The 19,543-nt window shown below is 41.8% G+C and overlaps 1 protein-coding gene across 1 annotated transcript in view; it reads right to left on the reverse strand.

Moving 5' to 3' along the window:
- acox3 (acyl-CoA oxidase 3, pristanoyl) overlaps window positions 1-19,543 on the reverse strand; it is a 199,188-nt gene that overhangs the window by 157,367 nt on the left and 22,278 nt on the right. Inside the window, 4 exon segments of the mRNA XM_067991065.1 lie at window positions 3,929-4,017; window positions 5,172-5,315; window positions 16,243-16,332; window positions 16,787-16,861. Coding sequence (XP_067847166.1) covers window positions 3,929-4,017; window positions 5,172-5,315; window positions 16,243-16,332; window positions 16,787-16,861 — 398 coding nt within the window.

Consider the following 19,543-nt stretch of genomic DNA (forward strand, 5'->3'; position numbering starts at 1 on the left):
TCCTGTGACTCAGCCAACGTTGTCTACCTCATACGTTGCAGGAAAGGATGCCCCAGAGCATGGTACATTGGCGAGACCATGCAGACGCTGCGACAACGGATGAACGGACACCGCGCAACAATCGCCAAACAGGAGGGTTCCCTCCCAGTCGGGGAACACTTCAGCAGTCATGGACATTCATCCACCGACCTTCGGGTAAGCGTACTCCAAGGCGGCCTTCGAGACACACGACAACGCAAAATCGTCGAGCAGAAATTGATAGCCAAGTTCCGCACCCATGAGGACGGCCTCAACCGGGATCTTGGGTTCATGTCACGCTACACGTTACCCCACCAGCGAACAAATGTTATCTGTTTTTAATATAATGGGTCATTTGCTGGCTCTCTCTGCCTTCCGGATGTTTCTGCCTCTCTCTGTGTTTTTTTTTCTCTGTTTTTTTTCCCTGTTTGTTTTTTTATTGAATGTGTATTCGGAGGTTCTGCAGGTAACACCTCTCTGTCTGAACACGGTGATTGCCTTGGCAACGGGCAGTTGCAGGGGCAGTCTGTAAACACCATGTATTATTGTTCAATATGTATAAATGCGTAGGCTTCAAGGAGATCTTGAAACATTTGCCTGAGGAAGGAGAAAATCTCCGAAAGCTTGTGAATTTAAAATAAAATTGCTGGACTATAACTTGGTGTTGTAAAATTGTTTACAGACTTCAAAAAGGAATAGATACTGCTTGTACAACCCAAATTGTAGGTAAGATTGCACGCCAGCAGAATTATTTTAGCATCACAAAGCAAATCAAATAAAATACTATCCACAATGTTACGATTAATTTTATTACTACCTTCAGTAGTGATTGCTACCAGGGCAAAAATCAATCAATAAAAATACAATGCATTCTCAACATCATCCTCTTAAGAGGCATAACTCATAATAGTCTACTCAGACACACATATCAAGGGTAGTGTGTGCATGCCAGTGTTACTACTCGCTGGGTAAGGAGGAGTAGGAACCGTATTCATGCCTTGAATTCCCCACATGGTGAGTTCTCAGTTGCAGTTGTGCTTGCAGGGGTAGGTGATGAAAGTAGGCTGAGCACTTCATGAGAGAGAAGAAAGTACTAACATTGTGTTAAGGTACAATGTTGCCACCTTGTGGTGAAGCCTAGGCAAAATTCCTCTGCTTAACTTGTGGCCCACTAGTACTTTAAATGCGTGTAATGATATTCAGTGTACCAGCTAGAAAAATTCCACAATATTAAATTGCTCACTGAAATTTTAAGCTATTCGCCAGGATCTGTGCCATTTTTTGCCTTTTTGTATGCCCTTTCCTTATGTCTTATACTGTCCCTTACCTCTTTAGTTGTCCATGGCTGCTTTTTTTGGCAAGTAGAGTTCTTGCCCCTCAGGGGTATAAACCAATTCTGTATCACGTTAAATGTTTCTTTAAACATTTCCCATTGATCATCAGTCGTTTTACCCATTAACAGATTTGCCCAGTTTACTGTGGACAGTCTCTGTCTCATCCCATTGAAGTCGGCCTTGCCAAAGTCTAGAATCGTAGCAGCTGATTCACTTTTTTCCCTTTCAAACACTACATTGAACTCGATCATGTTATGATCGCTATTGGATCAATGTTCACGCACAATTAAGCCGTTAACTAAATCTGGTTCATTACTCATTACTAAATCTAGTATGGCTTGCCCCCTTGTTGCCTCTAGGACATACTGCTGTAGAAAACTATCCCGGACACACTCAAGAAATTCACTACCTTTCTGACAGTTGCTAGTCTGCTTTTCCCAATCTATGTGAAGGTTAAAGTCCCCCATTAAGACCACTATGCCTTTCTTACACACTTGTCTAATCTCTGCATTTATACAATCTAGCACTTCAGAGCTGCTGCCAGGGCTCCTATACACAACTCCCACTATAGACTTAAATCCTTTCCTATTTCTCAATTCAACCCGTAAGGTCTCTGTTGGCTGCTTACCTCTAGTTATATCCTCCTTTATCATTGAATTGATTTCATCTCTAATCACTAAGGCTACTCCTCCCCCTCTTCCATTTCCCCTATCTCTCCTGTAGACCTTATAACCCGGTATATTTAGTTCCCAATCCTGACCATCCTGAAGCCATGTCTCAGTAAGAGCTATCATGTCATACCCTCCAATCTTCCACAGCCTCTGATTTTTTTTTTCCCCCCATCAAATGTATGTCTGTCAAATATTTAGAGAGTGTGATAGCATTACTGCTGGATTTCATTAGCAATCTTCGCCACAGGTAACAACAGAGTTTAGTAAAAACAATTTTCATGACAGTGCAGAACCTCAGTGCTTTGTATGATCCTGAGGTGAGCTTGACCTCATGTACTATCCATCACCATACCTGCCTCTGCCCTTACCCTATCCTCAATTCCACAGAAACTCTCAACCATGCCTATATAATCTTTAAGCTCTTTGTCTCCAATGCTTTCCCTGTTGATTTCCACATGTAAACGCCACCTTGTCCAAAACTCCACTGCCCGCATCCTATCTTCCACTAAGTCTGGCTCTCCTATCCCAGTCCTCCTTTGGTTCCCATCCCTCCAAGCCTTGAATTGAAAATCTTGATCCTTATTTAGCAATCCCTCCATAGCCTGGCTTCTCCCTAACTTTGCAACCTCCTCTAAAATATGCTCTAACCTCTTCTGACCTTTGGCCTCCTTGGAGCTTTCTCTTTCCCTCCCCATCCAACCCATATTTGGCAACAGAATCTTCAGCCGTCTTGGCCCACATTGTCTCTAAGCCCTTCTGTCTTGCTATCCCACTTCCTGCCTTTAAACGCCTCCTCAAAACCCACCTTTTCGGTCAGAAGTTTGGTCACCGTCCCGAACACTTCTACTACTGCTCAGTGTCCATTTTTGTTTCTGTGAAGTGCTCTGGGATATTTTGCTTGTTTCAGGGTAATATGTTAAAGCAACTTCTTTGTTGTAATTGTAATAATACACTAATAACTAAGAAACACAAACTTGTCGACCACCATTTTATGAAGTAAATTACAGCACCATAAAAATAAGTGTATTTGGTTTCAGATCAAAAAATACTTCACCCGCAATATTGATCGTCTTTGAGGAAAGAAAAAAAAAATGGAGGTTTCATTGCTCTTTTTATTCTGGATATCCTTGAGACCCTAATTGCAGATTATATTGCAGAGCACCCGCAAAGCGATTAGGGAATCTGCTGTGCATTTTCAAAATTCCAATTGTGTGCTATACGAGAATCTTAGTAGCAGAATGGATTTGGTTATATTGGTGCTCAGCTGGTGTCCTGGGAAATGGCTCAAGTATTATCTATCAGTCATAGCTGCAAAGGATAGTCCTGTTTTAATATTTTCCAGGTTACACTTCAAAAGCACATAATTGGCTGTAAAGTGATTTGGGACATTGTGAAGTTGAGAAAGGCGCTATATAAATGCAAGTTTTTTCTTTCTTCTTTATCTCTTTCTACCGCAACATCCATTTTTGTCTGATTACGTCTCTGTGATGCACCTTGGGATTTTTATGTTAAAGCAAGTGGTTGTTGTTGATTCTGCAGTTATTTATAACACATGTTGGTATTAATTCACAAACAGATTGTAGTCCAATAAAGTGGTGCTCGGTGTTTGAATTTGGATAAACTAAATCATAAGCACATTTAACCTGGTGAAGTTGAGGGACACAAGGAAAAACTACTTCCGATAATATTTTTGAAAGTCACATTTCCCAACTGTAAAATCTTAAGATGCAGGCCTAACTTTGAATTGGTGATGTGCCTCCACATACGAAGTGAAAATTGTGCTATAACAAATCACTGCATTTCAAATTTCAAAAAAAACAGATTAGCACAATTAAAGATTTCAAGAAAATTAACTAATGCAAATAGTGTGAAAATTAAGTATAGTATCAAAGTAAACTTTCTTACCCATTGTCTATGCCATTTAGTCCCAGCTTCTTTCCAATATCACCAACCATTACTCCAGGCATTGGAAGTAGTGTCTTGGGGTCTCGGATCTAAATACATATAATTTCCATGTAAATTTTTTTTAAAAGTGCCACCGTGGATTAGAAATTGACCTTTCACCTTTGAGACAGAGTTCATACCTAGCCCAGACTGATGGACAGAAAGGCTCCTCTGACTACTAACTATAAATGTCCTAAATGAAATGGGCTTGGGAAATCTCAATCCATGTTCTAATGGGCATGGGCCCACTGCCCCAAATTTGTCAATGTCACTCAAAGGTCACAGGATGGCTGACTTTGGAAACGAAAGACATTTCACACTGATGCACTGAGGTTGGAGTTGAGGGACATTATTGAAGCAAAGTCATATTCTGGGTCTATCCATTCTATACCTGATCAAGGAGTGCTGGATGCCAGCACACTTGTTGGCTGAAATGGAAAGTGTTCCATTCTCCAGGACTAGCATCTCTCATTAGCACATAAAAAAAGTGAAACAATAAAACTCTTTCTTTTACCAGCTGTAAATCTGTTATATCTCGTAATTTACAATTAAATCCTGATAAAACAGTTACTTTGTCAAGAAATGCTTTTTAAAAATCAGCATTTCTATAAATCACAGATCAAAATAGACAAATTGTTTTCTTTGTTGCACAATTTACTCATCAATTCAGCAAGTCAATCTAAACCAAAATATAGAAATTGCTTAATGAATGCACGTATTTTTAAACAGTAATTAGATCTATAAAATGTTTTACTGGCTGCAGGTCTGCAGTGTTATTAGTATCCTAAGCATTAAAAACCATGTAACTGGAGAATACCAAGACTGAATTGATACAAATCCAGTTAGTATCATGTTGCCATGCAGTGCTGTAAAGTAGTTCAATCCCCCGTGCTACTGAGTTCCCAGTCTCAGCCACGTCATTGTGCAGAGGTGCCCAGAAGCTAGGTAGCACTGGGAAGGAAAGTCAGAAATCAGTCACACACAAAAGTATTCTTGTCCACTTCAGTAATAGTTTGTGGAAAATGATGCAGTCTAGCAAATATTTCAATCATTGTTTCTGTACCTGTTAGGGATTAGGATTCACCTACTTTTAACAATCTATAAACTGCATTTATGTTATGAAATAATAAATGTTGTTAGTACATTATGTATAAAAGCAAACAACTACTTTATTAAGGGCTTCATGATAAACACCATGCCTTACCTGAACAATAAAAGAATGAAGCCCATGACAAACTCCATCAGGGGTGTAGAGTTGTGCAAATACTATAGCATGTGTGGCAGTTTTCCCCATGTTTCCAACCCAAAACTTGGCTGCTTCAAAGTCAGGAGTATTGATAATAAATTCCTAATATTCCAAAAAAAAATTAAGAGCCATGTGAAAATCACCAATATTACATACGAACATACAAATTAAGAGCAGGAGTAGGCCGTTCGGCCCCTCGAGCCTGCTCTGCCATTTGATAAGATCGTGGCTGATCTGATTGTGACCTCAACCCTATTTTCCAGTCTACCTACTATAACCTTTGACTCCCTTGTTAATCAGAAATCTATCAAACTCAGCCTTCAAACTATTCAATGACCCTGCCTCTACCGCTCTCTGGGGAAGGGAGTTCCACAGACTCACGACCCTCAGAGAAAAAATTTCTCCTCATCTTCGTCTTACATGGGAGACCCCTTATTTTTAAACTGTGTCCCCTAGTTCTAGTCTCTCCCACAAAGGGAAACATCTACAAACAGTAGAAATACAGGGGTATGGGAGTGCAACCAGCACTGACTGCAGCAGGCACAGAGCGATCAGCTTAAGAGTTTGGTAAGTGTGGGAGTTCGGTGAAGTGGGTGCTGCTTTGCCTTGCCTAACTTTTTCCGCAGAGTGGCGGCGGACCTGAGCAGCAGCAGACTGAGAACAGGGATAAAAGCAGCAGACCTGCAACAAGAGAAAACTGCAGTGTGACGTCACAGGTGAGGCAAGTAAATGATTGGTAGTGACTGTGGGCTAAGTTTTAAGTTAACATATAGCATATAACTAAATTTTAAAAACTGAACTTAATTTATCTAATTAAACGAGGTAAATAATTTGATTAACACTACATTGATTAATTAAATAAATAAAATAATGGGAGAACAGGAGATGTGTTGCTGCTGCAACATGTGGGAGCCTGTGGACATTTTTGTCCCCGGCGACTACATCTGCAGTGTCTGCAGCTCGAGGAACTTCGGCTCCGAGTTGAGGAGTTGGATTCCGAGCTGCGGACATTGTGAGACATCAGGGAGGCAGAAAGCTACCTGGACCTTTTGCTCCAGGAGGCAGCCACACCCCTTAGATTAAATACTCTAGAATTGAGACGTGGTCAAGGTCAGGAGGGTGTGACTGCGAGTGAGGCAGGTACGGGGATCCAGGAGGTAGTATTGCAGGATCCTTGGTCCCTGCGCTTGTCCAATAGATTTGAGGTACTTGCAACCCTTGTGGACAAGTGCGGGGACTGCGGGGAGGACAAGAAAACTGACCACGGCAACGTGGTACAGGAGGCCATTCAAGTGGGGGGAGTGAAAAGGAAGGTGGTTGTAGTAGGTGACAGTATAGTTAGGGGGATAGACACTGTTCTCTGCAGCCAGGAGCATGAGTCCCGAAGGCTATGTTGCCTATCCGGTGCCAGGGTTAAGACCATCTCCTCCGGGCTGGAGATGAGCTTGGAGTGAGAGGGGGAGGATCCAGTTGTCGTGGTCCACGTAGGTACCAATGACAAAGGTAGGACTAAGAAAAAGGTTCTGCTGAGAGAGTTTGAGCAGGTAGGGACTAAATGAAAAAGAAGAACCACAAAGGTAATAATCTCTGGATTATTACCTGAGCCACGAGCAAATTGGCATAGGGTCAATAGAATCAGGGAGACGAATGCGTGGCTCAAAGATTGGTGTGGGAGAAGTGGGTTTCGATTCGTGAGGCACTGGCACCAGTATTGGGGAAAGAGAGCTGTTCCGTTGGGACGGACTACACCTGAACCATGCTGGGACTAGAGTTCTAGCGAATCGAATAACTAGGGAGATAGATAGGGCTTTAAACTAAATAAGGGGGTGGGGTGGGGGAGGGGGGGCAGGAGGGTCCCAGTGGAGAGAAATCTAGAATGCTAAAGAAAAAAGACAGAAGCAGTGCAGGAAAGTGATTGGGGTAAGGATAATCAGATTATGTCAGGAAGGGACAGAGCGTACAAACAAAAGACAACAAATAGGGTCCGGGTAAGAAAAAAATGGTAATAAGACAAATAGGGCCATAGTACATAAAAATGTTAAGATGTCTAAAAATGTTAAAAAGACAAATCTAAAGGCACCGTATCTGAATGAAAGAAGCATTCGTAACAAGGTAGACGAATTAACAGTGCAAATAGATGTGAATGGATATGATATGATAGCAATTACAGAAACATGGCTGCAGGGTGATCAAGACTGGGAGCTGAACATCCAAGGGTATTCGATATTTAGGAAGAGCAGGCAAAAAGGCAAAAGGAGGTGGGGTGACGTTGTTAGTAAAGGATGAAATCAGAGCAAGAGTGAGAAAGGATATTGGCTCAGAAAATCAAGATGTAGAATCAGTCTGGGTGGAGTTAAGAAGCACCAAGGGGCAGAAAACATTGGTGGGAGTTGTCTATAGGCCTCCAAACAGTAGTGGTAATGTAGGGGATGGGATCAAACAGGAAATTAGAGATGCATGTAACAAGGGTACTACAGTAATCATGGGTGATTTTAATCTACATATAGACTGGCCAAACCAAATTAGCAATAATACCGTGGAGGATGAATTCCTGGAGTGCGTACGAGATTTTTTTTTTAGACCAGTAGGCTGAGGAGCCAACCAGGGAACAGGCCATCCTAGATTGGGTATTGTGCAATGTGAAGGGGTTAATGAATAATCTTGTTGTGCGGGACCATTTAGGGAAGAGTGGCCGTAACATAATAGAATTGTTCATTAAGATGGAAAGTGAAGTAGTCCAATCCGAAACTTGGGTCCTAAATCTAAACAAAGGAAACTACGAAGGTATGAGGAGTGAGTTGGCTATGATAGATTGGGAAGCTTCATTAAAAGGCATGACGGTGGATAGGCAATGGCTAACATTTAAGGAACAAATGCATGAATTGCAACAATTATACATTCCTTTCTAGCGCAAAAACACAAAAGGAAATGCGGCCCAACCAGGGCTAACAAAAGAAATTAAAGGATAGTATTAGATCCAAAGAGGAGTCACACAAAGTTGCCAGAAAAAGTGGCAAGCCTGAGGATTGGGAGCTATTTAGAATTCAGCAAAAAAAGAACCAAGAGATTGATTAAGAGGGGAAAAATAGAGTATGAGAGTAAACTTGCAAGGAACATAAAACTGGACTGTAAAAGATTCTACAAGTATGTAAAAAGAAAAAGATTAGTGAAGACAAATGTAGGTCCCTTACAGTCAGAAACAGGAAAATTTACAATGGGGAACAGGGAAATGGCAGAGCAATTAAACAAATACTTTGGTTCTGTCTTCACGGTAGAGGACACAAATAACTTCCCAGAAATGCTAGGGAACCAAGGGACTAGTGAGAAGGAGGAATTAAAGGAAATTAGTATTAGTAAAAAAAAGTACTGGAGAAATTAATGGGACTGAAAGCCAATAAATCCCCAGGACCTGATAATCTGCATCCCAGAGTACTAAAAGAGGTAGCCATGGAAATAGTGGATGCATTAGTGGTCATCTTCCAAAATTCTATAGATTATGGAACAGTTCCTGCAGATTGGAGGATGAAAAATGTAAACCCACTATTTAAAAGGAGGGAGAGAAAACAGGGAAACTACAGACTAGTTAGCCTAACATCAGGAGTAGGGAAAATGCTAGAGTCTATTATAAAGGATGTGATATCAGAACACTTAGAAAATATCAACAGGATTAGATAAAGTCAACATGGATTTATGAAAGGCAAATCGTGTTTGACAAACCTATTGGAGTTTTTTTTGAGGATGTAACTGGTAGAATAGATAAAGGAGAACCAGTGGATGTTGTTTATTTGGATTTTCAGAAGGCCTGTGATGAAGTCCCACATAAGAGGTTAGTGCGCAAAATTAAAGCACATGGGATTGGTGGTAATATACTGCCATGGATTGAAAATTGGTTCACAGGCAGGAAACAGAGAGTAGGATAAATGGGTCTTTATCGGGTGGCAGGCAGTGACTAGTGGGGTACCGCAGGGATCAGTGCTTGGGCCCCAGCTATTCACAATATATATCAATGATTTGGATGAGGGAACCAAATGTAATATTTCCAAGTTTGCTGATGACACACAACTAGGTGGGATCATGAGTTGTGAGGAGGATGCAAAGAGGCTTCAAGGCAATTTAGACAAGTTAAGTGAGTGGGCAAATACATGACAGATACAGTATAATGTGGATAAATCTGAAGTTATCCATTTCGGAAGGAAAAACAGAAAGGCAGAGTATTATTTAAATGATGATAGATTGGGGAATGTTGATGTACAAAGGGACCTGGGTGTCCTTGTACACCAGTCAATGAAAGCAAACATGCAGGTGTAGCAAGCAGTCAGGAAGGCAAATGGTATGTTGGCCTTCATTGCAAGAGGATTCGAGTACAGGAGCAAGGATGTCTTATTGCAGTTATACATGGCCTTGGTGAGACCACACCTGGAATATTGTGTGCAGTTTTGGTCTCCTTAACCAAGAAAGGATATATTTGCCATAGAGGGAGTGCAGCGAAGGTTCACCAAACTGATCCCTGGGATGGCAGGACTGTCATGAGGAGAGATTGGGTCGACTCAGCCTGTATTCACTAGAGTTTAGAAGAATGAGAGGGGATCTCATTGAAACATATAAAATTCTGACAGGGCTAGACAGACTGGATGCAGGGAGGAGGTTTCCCCTGGCTGGGGGGTACAGAATGAGGGGTCACAGTCTCAGGATATGGGGGTAGGACATTTAGGACTGAGATGAGGAGAAATTTCTTCACTCAGAGGGTGGTGAACCTGTGGAATTCTCTACCACAGAAGGCTGTGGAGGCCAAGTCACTGAATATATTTAAGAGGGAGCTAGATAGATTTCTAGACACAAAAGGCATCAAGGGGTATGGGGAGAGTGGGAATATGGTATTGAGATAGACGATCAGCCATGATCATATTGAATGGTGGAGCAGGATCGAAGGGCCGAATGGCCTACGCCTGCTCCTATTTTCTATGTTTCTAACCCCTCAGCATCTACCCCTTCAAGTCCCCTCAGGATCTTATATGTTTCAATAAGATCACCGCTCATTCTTCTAAACTCGTGTATACAGGCCAAACTTGCCCAACCTTTCCTCATAAGATAACCCCCTCATCCCAGGAATCAGTCGAGTGTAACTTCTCTGAACCTCCTCCAAAGCAATTATGTCCTTTCTTAAATAAGGAGACCAAAACTGCACAAAGTATTCTAGATGTGGTCTCACCAATGCCCGGTACAACTGTAGCAAAACATCTCTACTTTTATATTCCATTCCCCTTGCAATAAATGACAACATGCCATTTGCCTTCCTAATCACTTGCTGTACCTGCATACTAATCTTTTGTGATTCATGTATTGGGACACCCAGATCCCTCTATACTTCAGATTCTGCAATCTTTCTCTATTTAAATAATATACTGCTTTTCTATTTCTCCTGCCAAAGTGGGCAAGTTCACTTTTTCCCACATTATACTCCATCTGCTAAATTTTTTCCCACTCACTTAACCTATCTATATCCCTTTGCAGACTCCTTGTGTCCTCTTCACAATTTACTTTCCTACCTACCTTTGTGTCATCTGCAAATTTAGCAACCATACATTCGGTCCCTTCGCCCAAGTCATTGAGATAGATTGTAAATAGTTGAGGCCCCTGCACTGATCCCTGTGGCACTCCACTCGTTACATCTTGCCAACCTGAAAATGCGCCATTTACGCCTATTCTCTGCTTCCAGTTAGCTAACCAATCCTTTATCCACGCTAATATGTTACCCCCTTCACCATGAGCTCTTATTTTGTGTAGTAGCCGTTCATGTGGGCACCTTGTCAAAAGCCCTCTGGAAATCCAAGTTCACCACATCCACAAGATCCCCTTTATCCACGTTGCTTGTTACTTCCTCTAATAAATTAGTCAAATATGATTTCCCTTTCACAAAGCTGTGTTGACTCAGCCTGATTGCATTGAGATTTTCTAAGTGCCCTGCTATAACCTCCTTAATAATAGATTCTAGGTTAGCATTTTCCCTGTGACAGATGTTAAGCTAACGGGCCTGCAGTTTCCTGCTTTCTGTCTCCCTCCTTTCTTGAATAGTGGAGGTATATTCTATTACTACTACTGGTTTGCAGATCCAAATATATTATAGAGCTTATTACTGATTTCTGTATACAATAGTTTACAAAATGGAATGTTACTAACCTCGTAAGGTATCTTTCCCTTCCTGTGTTGCACGTGGGAAGTCAAAACTAAGAAGTTCTCAGCTCAAATGGGGTTGGAAGGTGGGATTGATTGGACAAGAGATGACATAGCGATAGAGATAGATGAGAGGGGAAATGGGAGAGGAGAGGAGAGGGAGGGAGTCAGAAGAGCAAGGAGGTGAAGGGAGATGAAAGTAGTGGAAAGGAAAGGGACAGGGGAGAGAGGTGGGAGGAATGGGACAGAAGAGAGGGAGAAGAGTTTGATCCTTCTCAGGTGGGGCAGGTGTTGAGGCAACCTCAACACATGGAGGAAATCACGTTCTCATTTCTAATTGGCTTCCACTGACTCCTGCTGAAAATGCACGTGTGGACATGGATCTGATTTGGCTAGGATACCCTCAAACGTCAAATAATTTACCAACAGTCACCATCAAGGTTCACATGCAAGAATGTCCACTTGAGCAACATAGCAGAGGACTACTAGTGCCTAACTATACTGGGAGGTAAGAGTCAACACCTTCAGGAGAGATGGGGGGAAAATTAGGGGGTGAGGGGAGAAATAGATCAATAGACCTTAGCAGGTGAACACCAACAACAGGAACTAAAACAAGACTTCTTATCTAGGAGCCGCCTGTCTTGGCAGATATGTCTTTGTTTCATCCATTATTGTTAAGGTATTATAAAAGACCATACAATATTGACAGTACAACAATATGGCTTTTATGTTATAAAAGCACATGTAAACATTGCCCTTTTTTTCCGTTTAGGTAAAAGTACCTTAGTGCACTGTATGAAACCATTAATGACGAGATTGGAGTAATCTTACTACTTTCAAAAGAAATGTATGCTAACTCCTTTTTAAAAAATTTAAATGAATAGTCATAATAGCCAGGCTCCCCACCAGCTGGGCATATCGGGAAATTGCCGATGCACTGCCCATGATTTTCTGTCCATTAAAATTACTAGCCAAAAAATTGCGCGTGGCTTACACACATTTTCCCGAGGCTCCCCATCAGCAGCCTAAATGTGAAAAATTAACCCCACAGAATAGGAATATACACACTCTAGTCTGAATTGGGCACTGAGCTAATAAAGGGATTAACTTTCATCTGGTGTCTTCATTATCTCTCTGATTCCTATTCTAGCACAAGTGTTCTTGGAGTAAAGCCACACTCTTCAGCAGGTTATTTTGTCTGGGCACAACTTCAGTAATTCTATTGCTTCAGGGTGATGGTGGTATCAGGAAATGATATAATTGTATCTAATTTTAGCATTATGGAGAAACAAGTCAGACTGGCACTTATAAATATTTCATTACAGTATGGGTTGTAATAGGTTATTAATACCCATGATGCACCACAAAAATGCATGTAGAAAGTGCAGTCAGATCATTAAAATGTAGTAGCTTTCATTCCTGGATTTTTTAATCAATACAAAATGCCAACTTCACAAGTTGCACTAATTATGACACCCACTTCCTCAATTCTTCCTGTGTATCGTTGTCTAAGCAGTAGCAACGACAGTAATCATAATACCAGATTCAGACAAACAAAGGATACCATGAGTTCTGAATAGATAGTACACAAAAGTTTAGCATTCAATGGTGCATCAGCTGATCACAGTGATTAATAAGTGAGGAAAATTCCAAAGCATGCAAGCCTAATCTTTAATTTTTGTGAGCTGTTTTCAATTAAATAATTGTTTTATGATGTACTGCATTTAGCTTAGTCAAGTGTCTCAGTTCTCTAGCATTCCTAAGATAACATAAGATGATTATGCCATAATACACAAGACTTTTTTTTAAAAAACTAGATGCACAACTTGGACAGAATTATTTTGCAATCATATTGGAACCCCAGTATGAATCACTGCTTTTTGGATAGGAGGGGTAAAGGAGAAAAATCTGGAATCAGAGGAGATATCAGAACAGCTGCATGATGATATAATGTGCTGTATCACACAGTGATGGGAGGCTGAATTGCAACCGTGAGTTCTCAATTTCAGCTGTGTTGTTGGGCACTGACAGGTGATGAGTCGAGGCCTGGCGCTTTCTTAGGGAGATGAGGGGGAATTTCATGGAGAGTCACCATGGCCCACTCTGATCTACACCCCAGCAGCCAGCTATAGATAAGCATTGGCAAGTCTCAGCCTATCCTGTATGACTCAGCAAGGCTTCAGACAGGAAAAGGTGGAAGGAAATACCAACAGTTTGTTTTCTCCACAGATTTAGGTTTAATTTTATTGAGGTCTACAGTTACAAGCAACCATCAACCAACTGAAATGTGCAAGAAACAATAGTCTGAATCGCTCCCCAAATGCAACTTTACATATTTTTTAAAAAGGTTCTCGTATGGAATGTCAGGGTTAGATGAAGTAGGGAGGGAGGAGGCTCGTGTGGAGCATAAATACAGACATGGACCTGTTGGGCCAAATGGCCTGTTTCTGCGCTGTACATTCTATGTAATTAGGCTTAATTATGGGAGTGTTAGAGCTCCCATAGTAGTTTATAGCAAGCATACTGTTCCAGTACAGCTACAACACTGGCATCTATTCGACAGTGGAAAATTGCCCAGGTATGTCCTGTCCACAAAAAGCAGGACAAATCCAATCCAGCTAATTACCGCCCCATCAGTCTACTCTCAATCATCAGCAAAGTGATGGAAGGTGACGTCGACAGTGCTATCAAGCGGCACTTACTCATCAATAACCTGCTCACCGATGCTCAGTTTGGGTTCTGCCAGGACCACTCGGCTCCAGATCTGATTACAGCCTTGGTCCAAACATGGACAAAAGAGCTGAATTCCAGAGGTGAGGAGAGAGTGACTGCCCTTGACATCAAGGTAGTATTTGACAGAGTGTGGCACCAAGGAGCCAGAGTAAAATTGAAGTCAATGGGAATCGGGGGGAAACTCTCCAGTGGCTGGAGTCATACCGAGCACAAAGGAAGATGGTAGTGGTTGTTGGAGGCCAATCATCTCAGCCCCAGGGCATTGCTGCAGGAGTTCCTCAGGGCAGTGTCTTAAGCCCAACCATTTTCAGCTGCTTCATCAATGACCTTCCCTCCATCATAAAGGTCAGAAATGGGGATGTTCACTGATGATTGCACAGTGTTTAGTTCCATTCACAACCCCTCAAATAACGAAGACGTCCGAGCCCGCATGCAGCAAGACCTGGACAACATCCAGGCTTGGGCTCATAAGCGGCAAGTAACATTCGCGCCAGACAAGTGCCAGGCAATGACCATCTCCAACAAGAGAATCTAACCACCTCCCCTTGACATTCAACGGCCTTACCATTGCCGAATCCCCCACCATCAACATCCTGGGGGTCACCATTGACCAGAAACTTAACTGGACCAGCCATATAAATACTGTGGCTACAAGAGCAGGTCAGAGGCTGGGTATTCTGCGGTGAGTCACTCACCTCCTGACTCCCCCAAAGCCTTTCCACCATCTACAAGGCACAAGTCAGGAGTGTGATGGAATACTCTACACTTGCCTGGATGAGTGCAGCTCGACACCATCCAGAACAAAGCAGCCTGCTTGATTGGCACCCCATCCACCACCCTAAACAGTCACTCCCTTCACCGCCGGCGCACAGTGGCTGCAGTGTGTACCATCCACAGGATGCACTGCAGCAACTCGCCAAGGCTTCATCGTTGCTAGGTCAAAATCCTGGAACTCCCTTCCTAACAGCACTGTGGGAGAACCTTCACCACATGGACTGCAGCGGTTCAAGAAGGTGGCTCACCACCACCTTCTCAAGGACAATTAGGGATGGGCAATAAATGCCGGCCTCGCCAGCGATGCCCACATCCCATGAACGAATAAAAAATAGTTACAGAAATCCTTTTTAACCCATTGCTAGGGATACATCACATACATTGCAAGAAATAAACTAGTTATTACGTTGGCTGACTAAATTTCCAGTCTGGATACCCAAATTACTGCAGACTGAACGCAGTTAGCTGGTCCTGCACCACACCCTAACTTAGCCAGAGGCGCGAAGTCATGGGGCAGGATCAGCCACAAAGAAATTCCAGGCTGCTCCTGAGAGGCAGGGAATGGCTGTTGCAGCTGGACAGGCTCCTCGAGCACCATCAAGTATGATGGGGGTGGGAAGTACAAGTAGAGACAAAAAGGAGGCAGCTGAGGCACGAAGTTTCGTGAACCGCGAATACAAAGTATTTTTCTCCCGGCTTGCTAGCAGCAGTGCCCGGGCAAGCAACCCTCAGTTGCGGGAGCCTCCCGGACAATCCGGGAAGGTTGGCAACCCCAATAGATAGTTAAAGGCATAAGTTGAGACCATTCTTCACGTGCAACATTGTTACAAGTTCAAATTTCTATCACAGTTTTAAAAAAAGTATTTAATGTAAGACAAAGAAAGTTAATAATTTCCAATATACAGAGAAATGCCCCAAAAACAGGAAGTGCGTTTTAATTGACTTCCACGGTCACACTTAAAAAATTCTGACCTCTAATTAACCTAAGGATCAGCCCAAGAACAATTAACCTCTAATCAACCCTAAGGAAGGCTCAACAACTATTTCTTGTAATCTAAAAGGGGCAGATTAAGTTACCTATAGCTTCACTTTAACAGCAGAAAAGTCTACTGTGTATTAAAAAGCATACTGCGCTTATCCTTATAAAACAAAGCATCCGCTGACCATGGGAGTAATGCTTGTACTTAGTTAAAAATTGAACTGCCATTATTCAAGATTCATCATAGACCCACATTAAAACATTATTTCTGCTCCTAAATGGAGAGTAATAACACTCAGAATTGTCAATTAATGGAAACAAAATACACTAAGCAGGCAGTCAATTGTATTTACATGAATGCAGGATACAAACCTGAGTTCTGGGATCATATTTTGCTGTTGTTCTCATCGCCCTAACATTGCTGCCATGGCTCAACTCAGTCAAAGCAAAACATCCGAAGATCTAAAAGAAGAATTAAATGTACAAAAAAAATGTATAAAGAAGCCAGCAAAAAAGATGTTCAAAAATGCACAAAAAGCATTCCAAAGAACCACATTTCTTTCAAATTACAAATAAGGGACAGGGGAACAGAGAGAGAGTGATGAGAGAATGAGAAAAAGAAAAACCAAGAAACAAACTACAGAGACAGAGAGTGAGACCCCTAGAGTTCTGGGAGGTCACCAGATCTGAGCCAGGCATACTGCACGCTGTGAGCACGGCATTTTGTATTCTATATTTGTTTTCATTATTTCTGTTGCTTTGTACTAATAAAGTGTTTTCTGCAATTATCTCATTGTTTCCCTCATGGCTATTAGACACCGTTTTTTGATAATTAGGCACTGTATGTCATTATTTACAGTGCATTTTGAACACAAAAATTTGAAAGCCACTGACCTTGTATGATCAAAAAATTTACCTCCATATTGTTTATTTTCTGTATAAACTGATGATGCCTATTAGATCCATATTGGGCAACAGTCCTTCCAAACATCTGAAATTGAAACAAATACAGCTCAAATGCTGATGAATGTAGTTTTCACTGATCAGAACAAATTCATTTGCTTTTATCTAATTGAAGGAAAGAAATATTATGAAATAGTTTCAAAGTAGCAAAATGTTAGAACAATCCTACTACTGTGATCAACAACTAAAAAACAATTTCAAATTTAGCTACTTTGCATGGAGACTACAGTTTGTGTAACAAGAGAGATTCCAGGACAGATCCCTGGGGCTCCCCAATCAATTCCATCTCCATTATGACATACCTGCTCTTGTAACTACTCGCTGCTTCCTTCTCTTTAGCCACTTACCAATGCATTTCTTACCCTAGAGACTTACTGACTTAGTTTGCAAAAGAGTCTCTCCCCTGATGCTATCTTTCCCTACAACAGTGACTACATTTTAAAAGTACTTCATTTGCTGTGAAGTGCTTTGAGGTATCCTGAGGACACGAACGTTGCTTTATAAATGCAAGTTCTTTCTTTATTAAAAAGGCCTTTTGGAAGTCATGGCACAATAGGAAGAAAGTATTTGCATTTACATAGTGCCTTTTATGTCCTCAGGGCCTCTCAAAAGACTTCATGCCAATGAATTACTTTTGAAATGCAGTCACTGTTGTCTGATAAAGTGTAAACAGACCACCTACTGAAGACTGGTGAATCACACCTGAGGGCACATGCAAAATACATGATAACCAATTTGTATGTTGAGGGGGTCACATAGTTACATCCCTTGGATAATATTATTGTATAAGTAAATATTGGGGAATGTAAGTCAACTCCAGGATGTGGGATCTGCTTATGGGTGTGGCTGAAGCCACTGAACCAGAGAAGGCATCCACAGCAGTCCCAGTGTAACAATTCCATATTGTGTATTTGGGTTCCAGGACTACATTCTAACAAAATGTCATAAAATGTTCATTTTTCTCCCCATTTCAACTGTCCAACAGATGCAGACTTGAGAATATTTGGCACACAACTGGCTTAACCAACCATCATCAGTTCCAGTTAGACCATAGCAAGCTCACTCTACTCTTCCAAAACCACCCATTACCCCAGGATTATCCTGGAGAGCAAAGATAATCCTCAGATTCTTTTCTCCACTACCAACCATTTCCTTAAACCCCTCTCCCTTGTCCCCTTCACCCTCATCTCCAATAACAAGTGCGAGTAGTTCAAAGACTTCTCTGTCACTAAGATCAAGATCATCTGTTCAGCTGCCTCTGCTGCTTCCTCTCTTTCCCTTGCCTACCAAGCTAAGCCAGCCCCCAGGCTACCCCTACCCTAGCCCTGAACCCACATCTTTCTCTCTCCAGCTTCTCTCGTATCTTCCCTCATGCCCTCTACAAGCTCATCTCGTCCATGAGACCCACCTCTTTCTTCCTTGAACCCAATCCCTGATCATCCAATTTCTCTTCCTGACATCTAGGCTAGTTGATTTTGTAAATGTATCCTTTTCCTCAGGTACTACTTTTTAAAACCATCATCATCATCAAAGCTCCTCCCCCCCACCAAATACCCAACCTCAACCCCTCTGTCCTCGCAAACTAGCGCAGCATCTCCAACCTCCATTTCTCCTCCAAAGTCCTTCAATGTGTTGTCATCTCTCAATTCTGTACCCATTTTTCCTCCAACTCTCTATTTCAATCTGTCCCATCAGGCTCTGCTCCTATCACAGTTCTAAAACAACCCTAACCAAATCACAAATTACATTCTCAGTCACTGTGACCATGGTGCACTTTTCCTCCTCGATGACTCTGCAGCTTTTGACACAATAGTAGATTTTAGGGGTAATGTAAGAAAATGACTTATATTAGGATAACTTGACATGAGCAGAAAGCATCATGGGTTAAGTAGTATAGAAATTACAGCATACTTCTAAAAGAATAAGCAGCCTGAGCAAGACAAGACAGCTTTTGTAGAATTAACTATTTCTGTAGACAATAGACTCTTAGATGAGAATTGTATCACATGATTAAGTTTATAATAGTTAAGCAAGGTTACCAATGTATACAGAAGTATAATGGGAAAGAACAGAAGAGAAATCTTGGAGATAAGGCCTACAGTACAACAACTGGACAAAACCAGTTTCTACCATTTTTCAGACAAAGAATAACACATGGTGCTGTGGTTACATCATAAACTGAGTCAAAAATAGGTGTGTTGGGGGCAGGTATAAAGGTTGGTGTACTCTACTCGCCTAGTGTGTGCAGCTTGGACTGAGATCAATGGAGATCAACCTCAGGGCATTCAAGGTTCCATCCAGCGGGCTGACTTATGTAAGTATACCGATGCGTGGAACATGCATGCTTATTACGACTGATATATCAATATGAGACAAGGCCACAGCTAAATCTTATGTTTCTTATTAAGTAGTAAAGTTGCTGAAACTAGACTCTTAGACCAATTAATTATTAGCCAGAATGGCTTTATTCTTACAACGGATAACTCACCATCCTCCTACAAGATCTCTCCTCCATTGTTCAAGTCGGTGAGACAGCCCTTGTTTGGTTCCACTCTTAACTATTTGATCGTAGCCAGAGCATCTCCAGCAATGGCATCTCTTCCCACCCCAACACTGTTACCACTGAAGTCCCCCAAGGACCTATGCTTGGTCTCTTCTTCATCTACATCATCCATAGACATTGGGTCAGCTTCCACCTGTATGCTGGCAA

Source organism: Heptranchias perlo, chromosome 1 (assembly GCF_035084215.1).
Source record: "Heptranchias perlo isolate sHepPer1 chromosome 1, sHepPer1.hap1, whole genome shotgun sequence".
Taxonomy (NCBI): Eukaryota; Metazoa; Chordata; class Chondrichthyes; order Hexanchiformes; family Hexanchidae; genus Heptranchias; species Heptranchias perlo.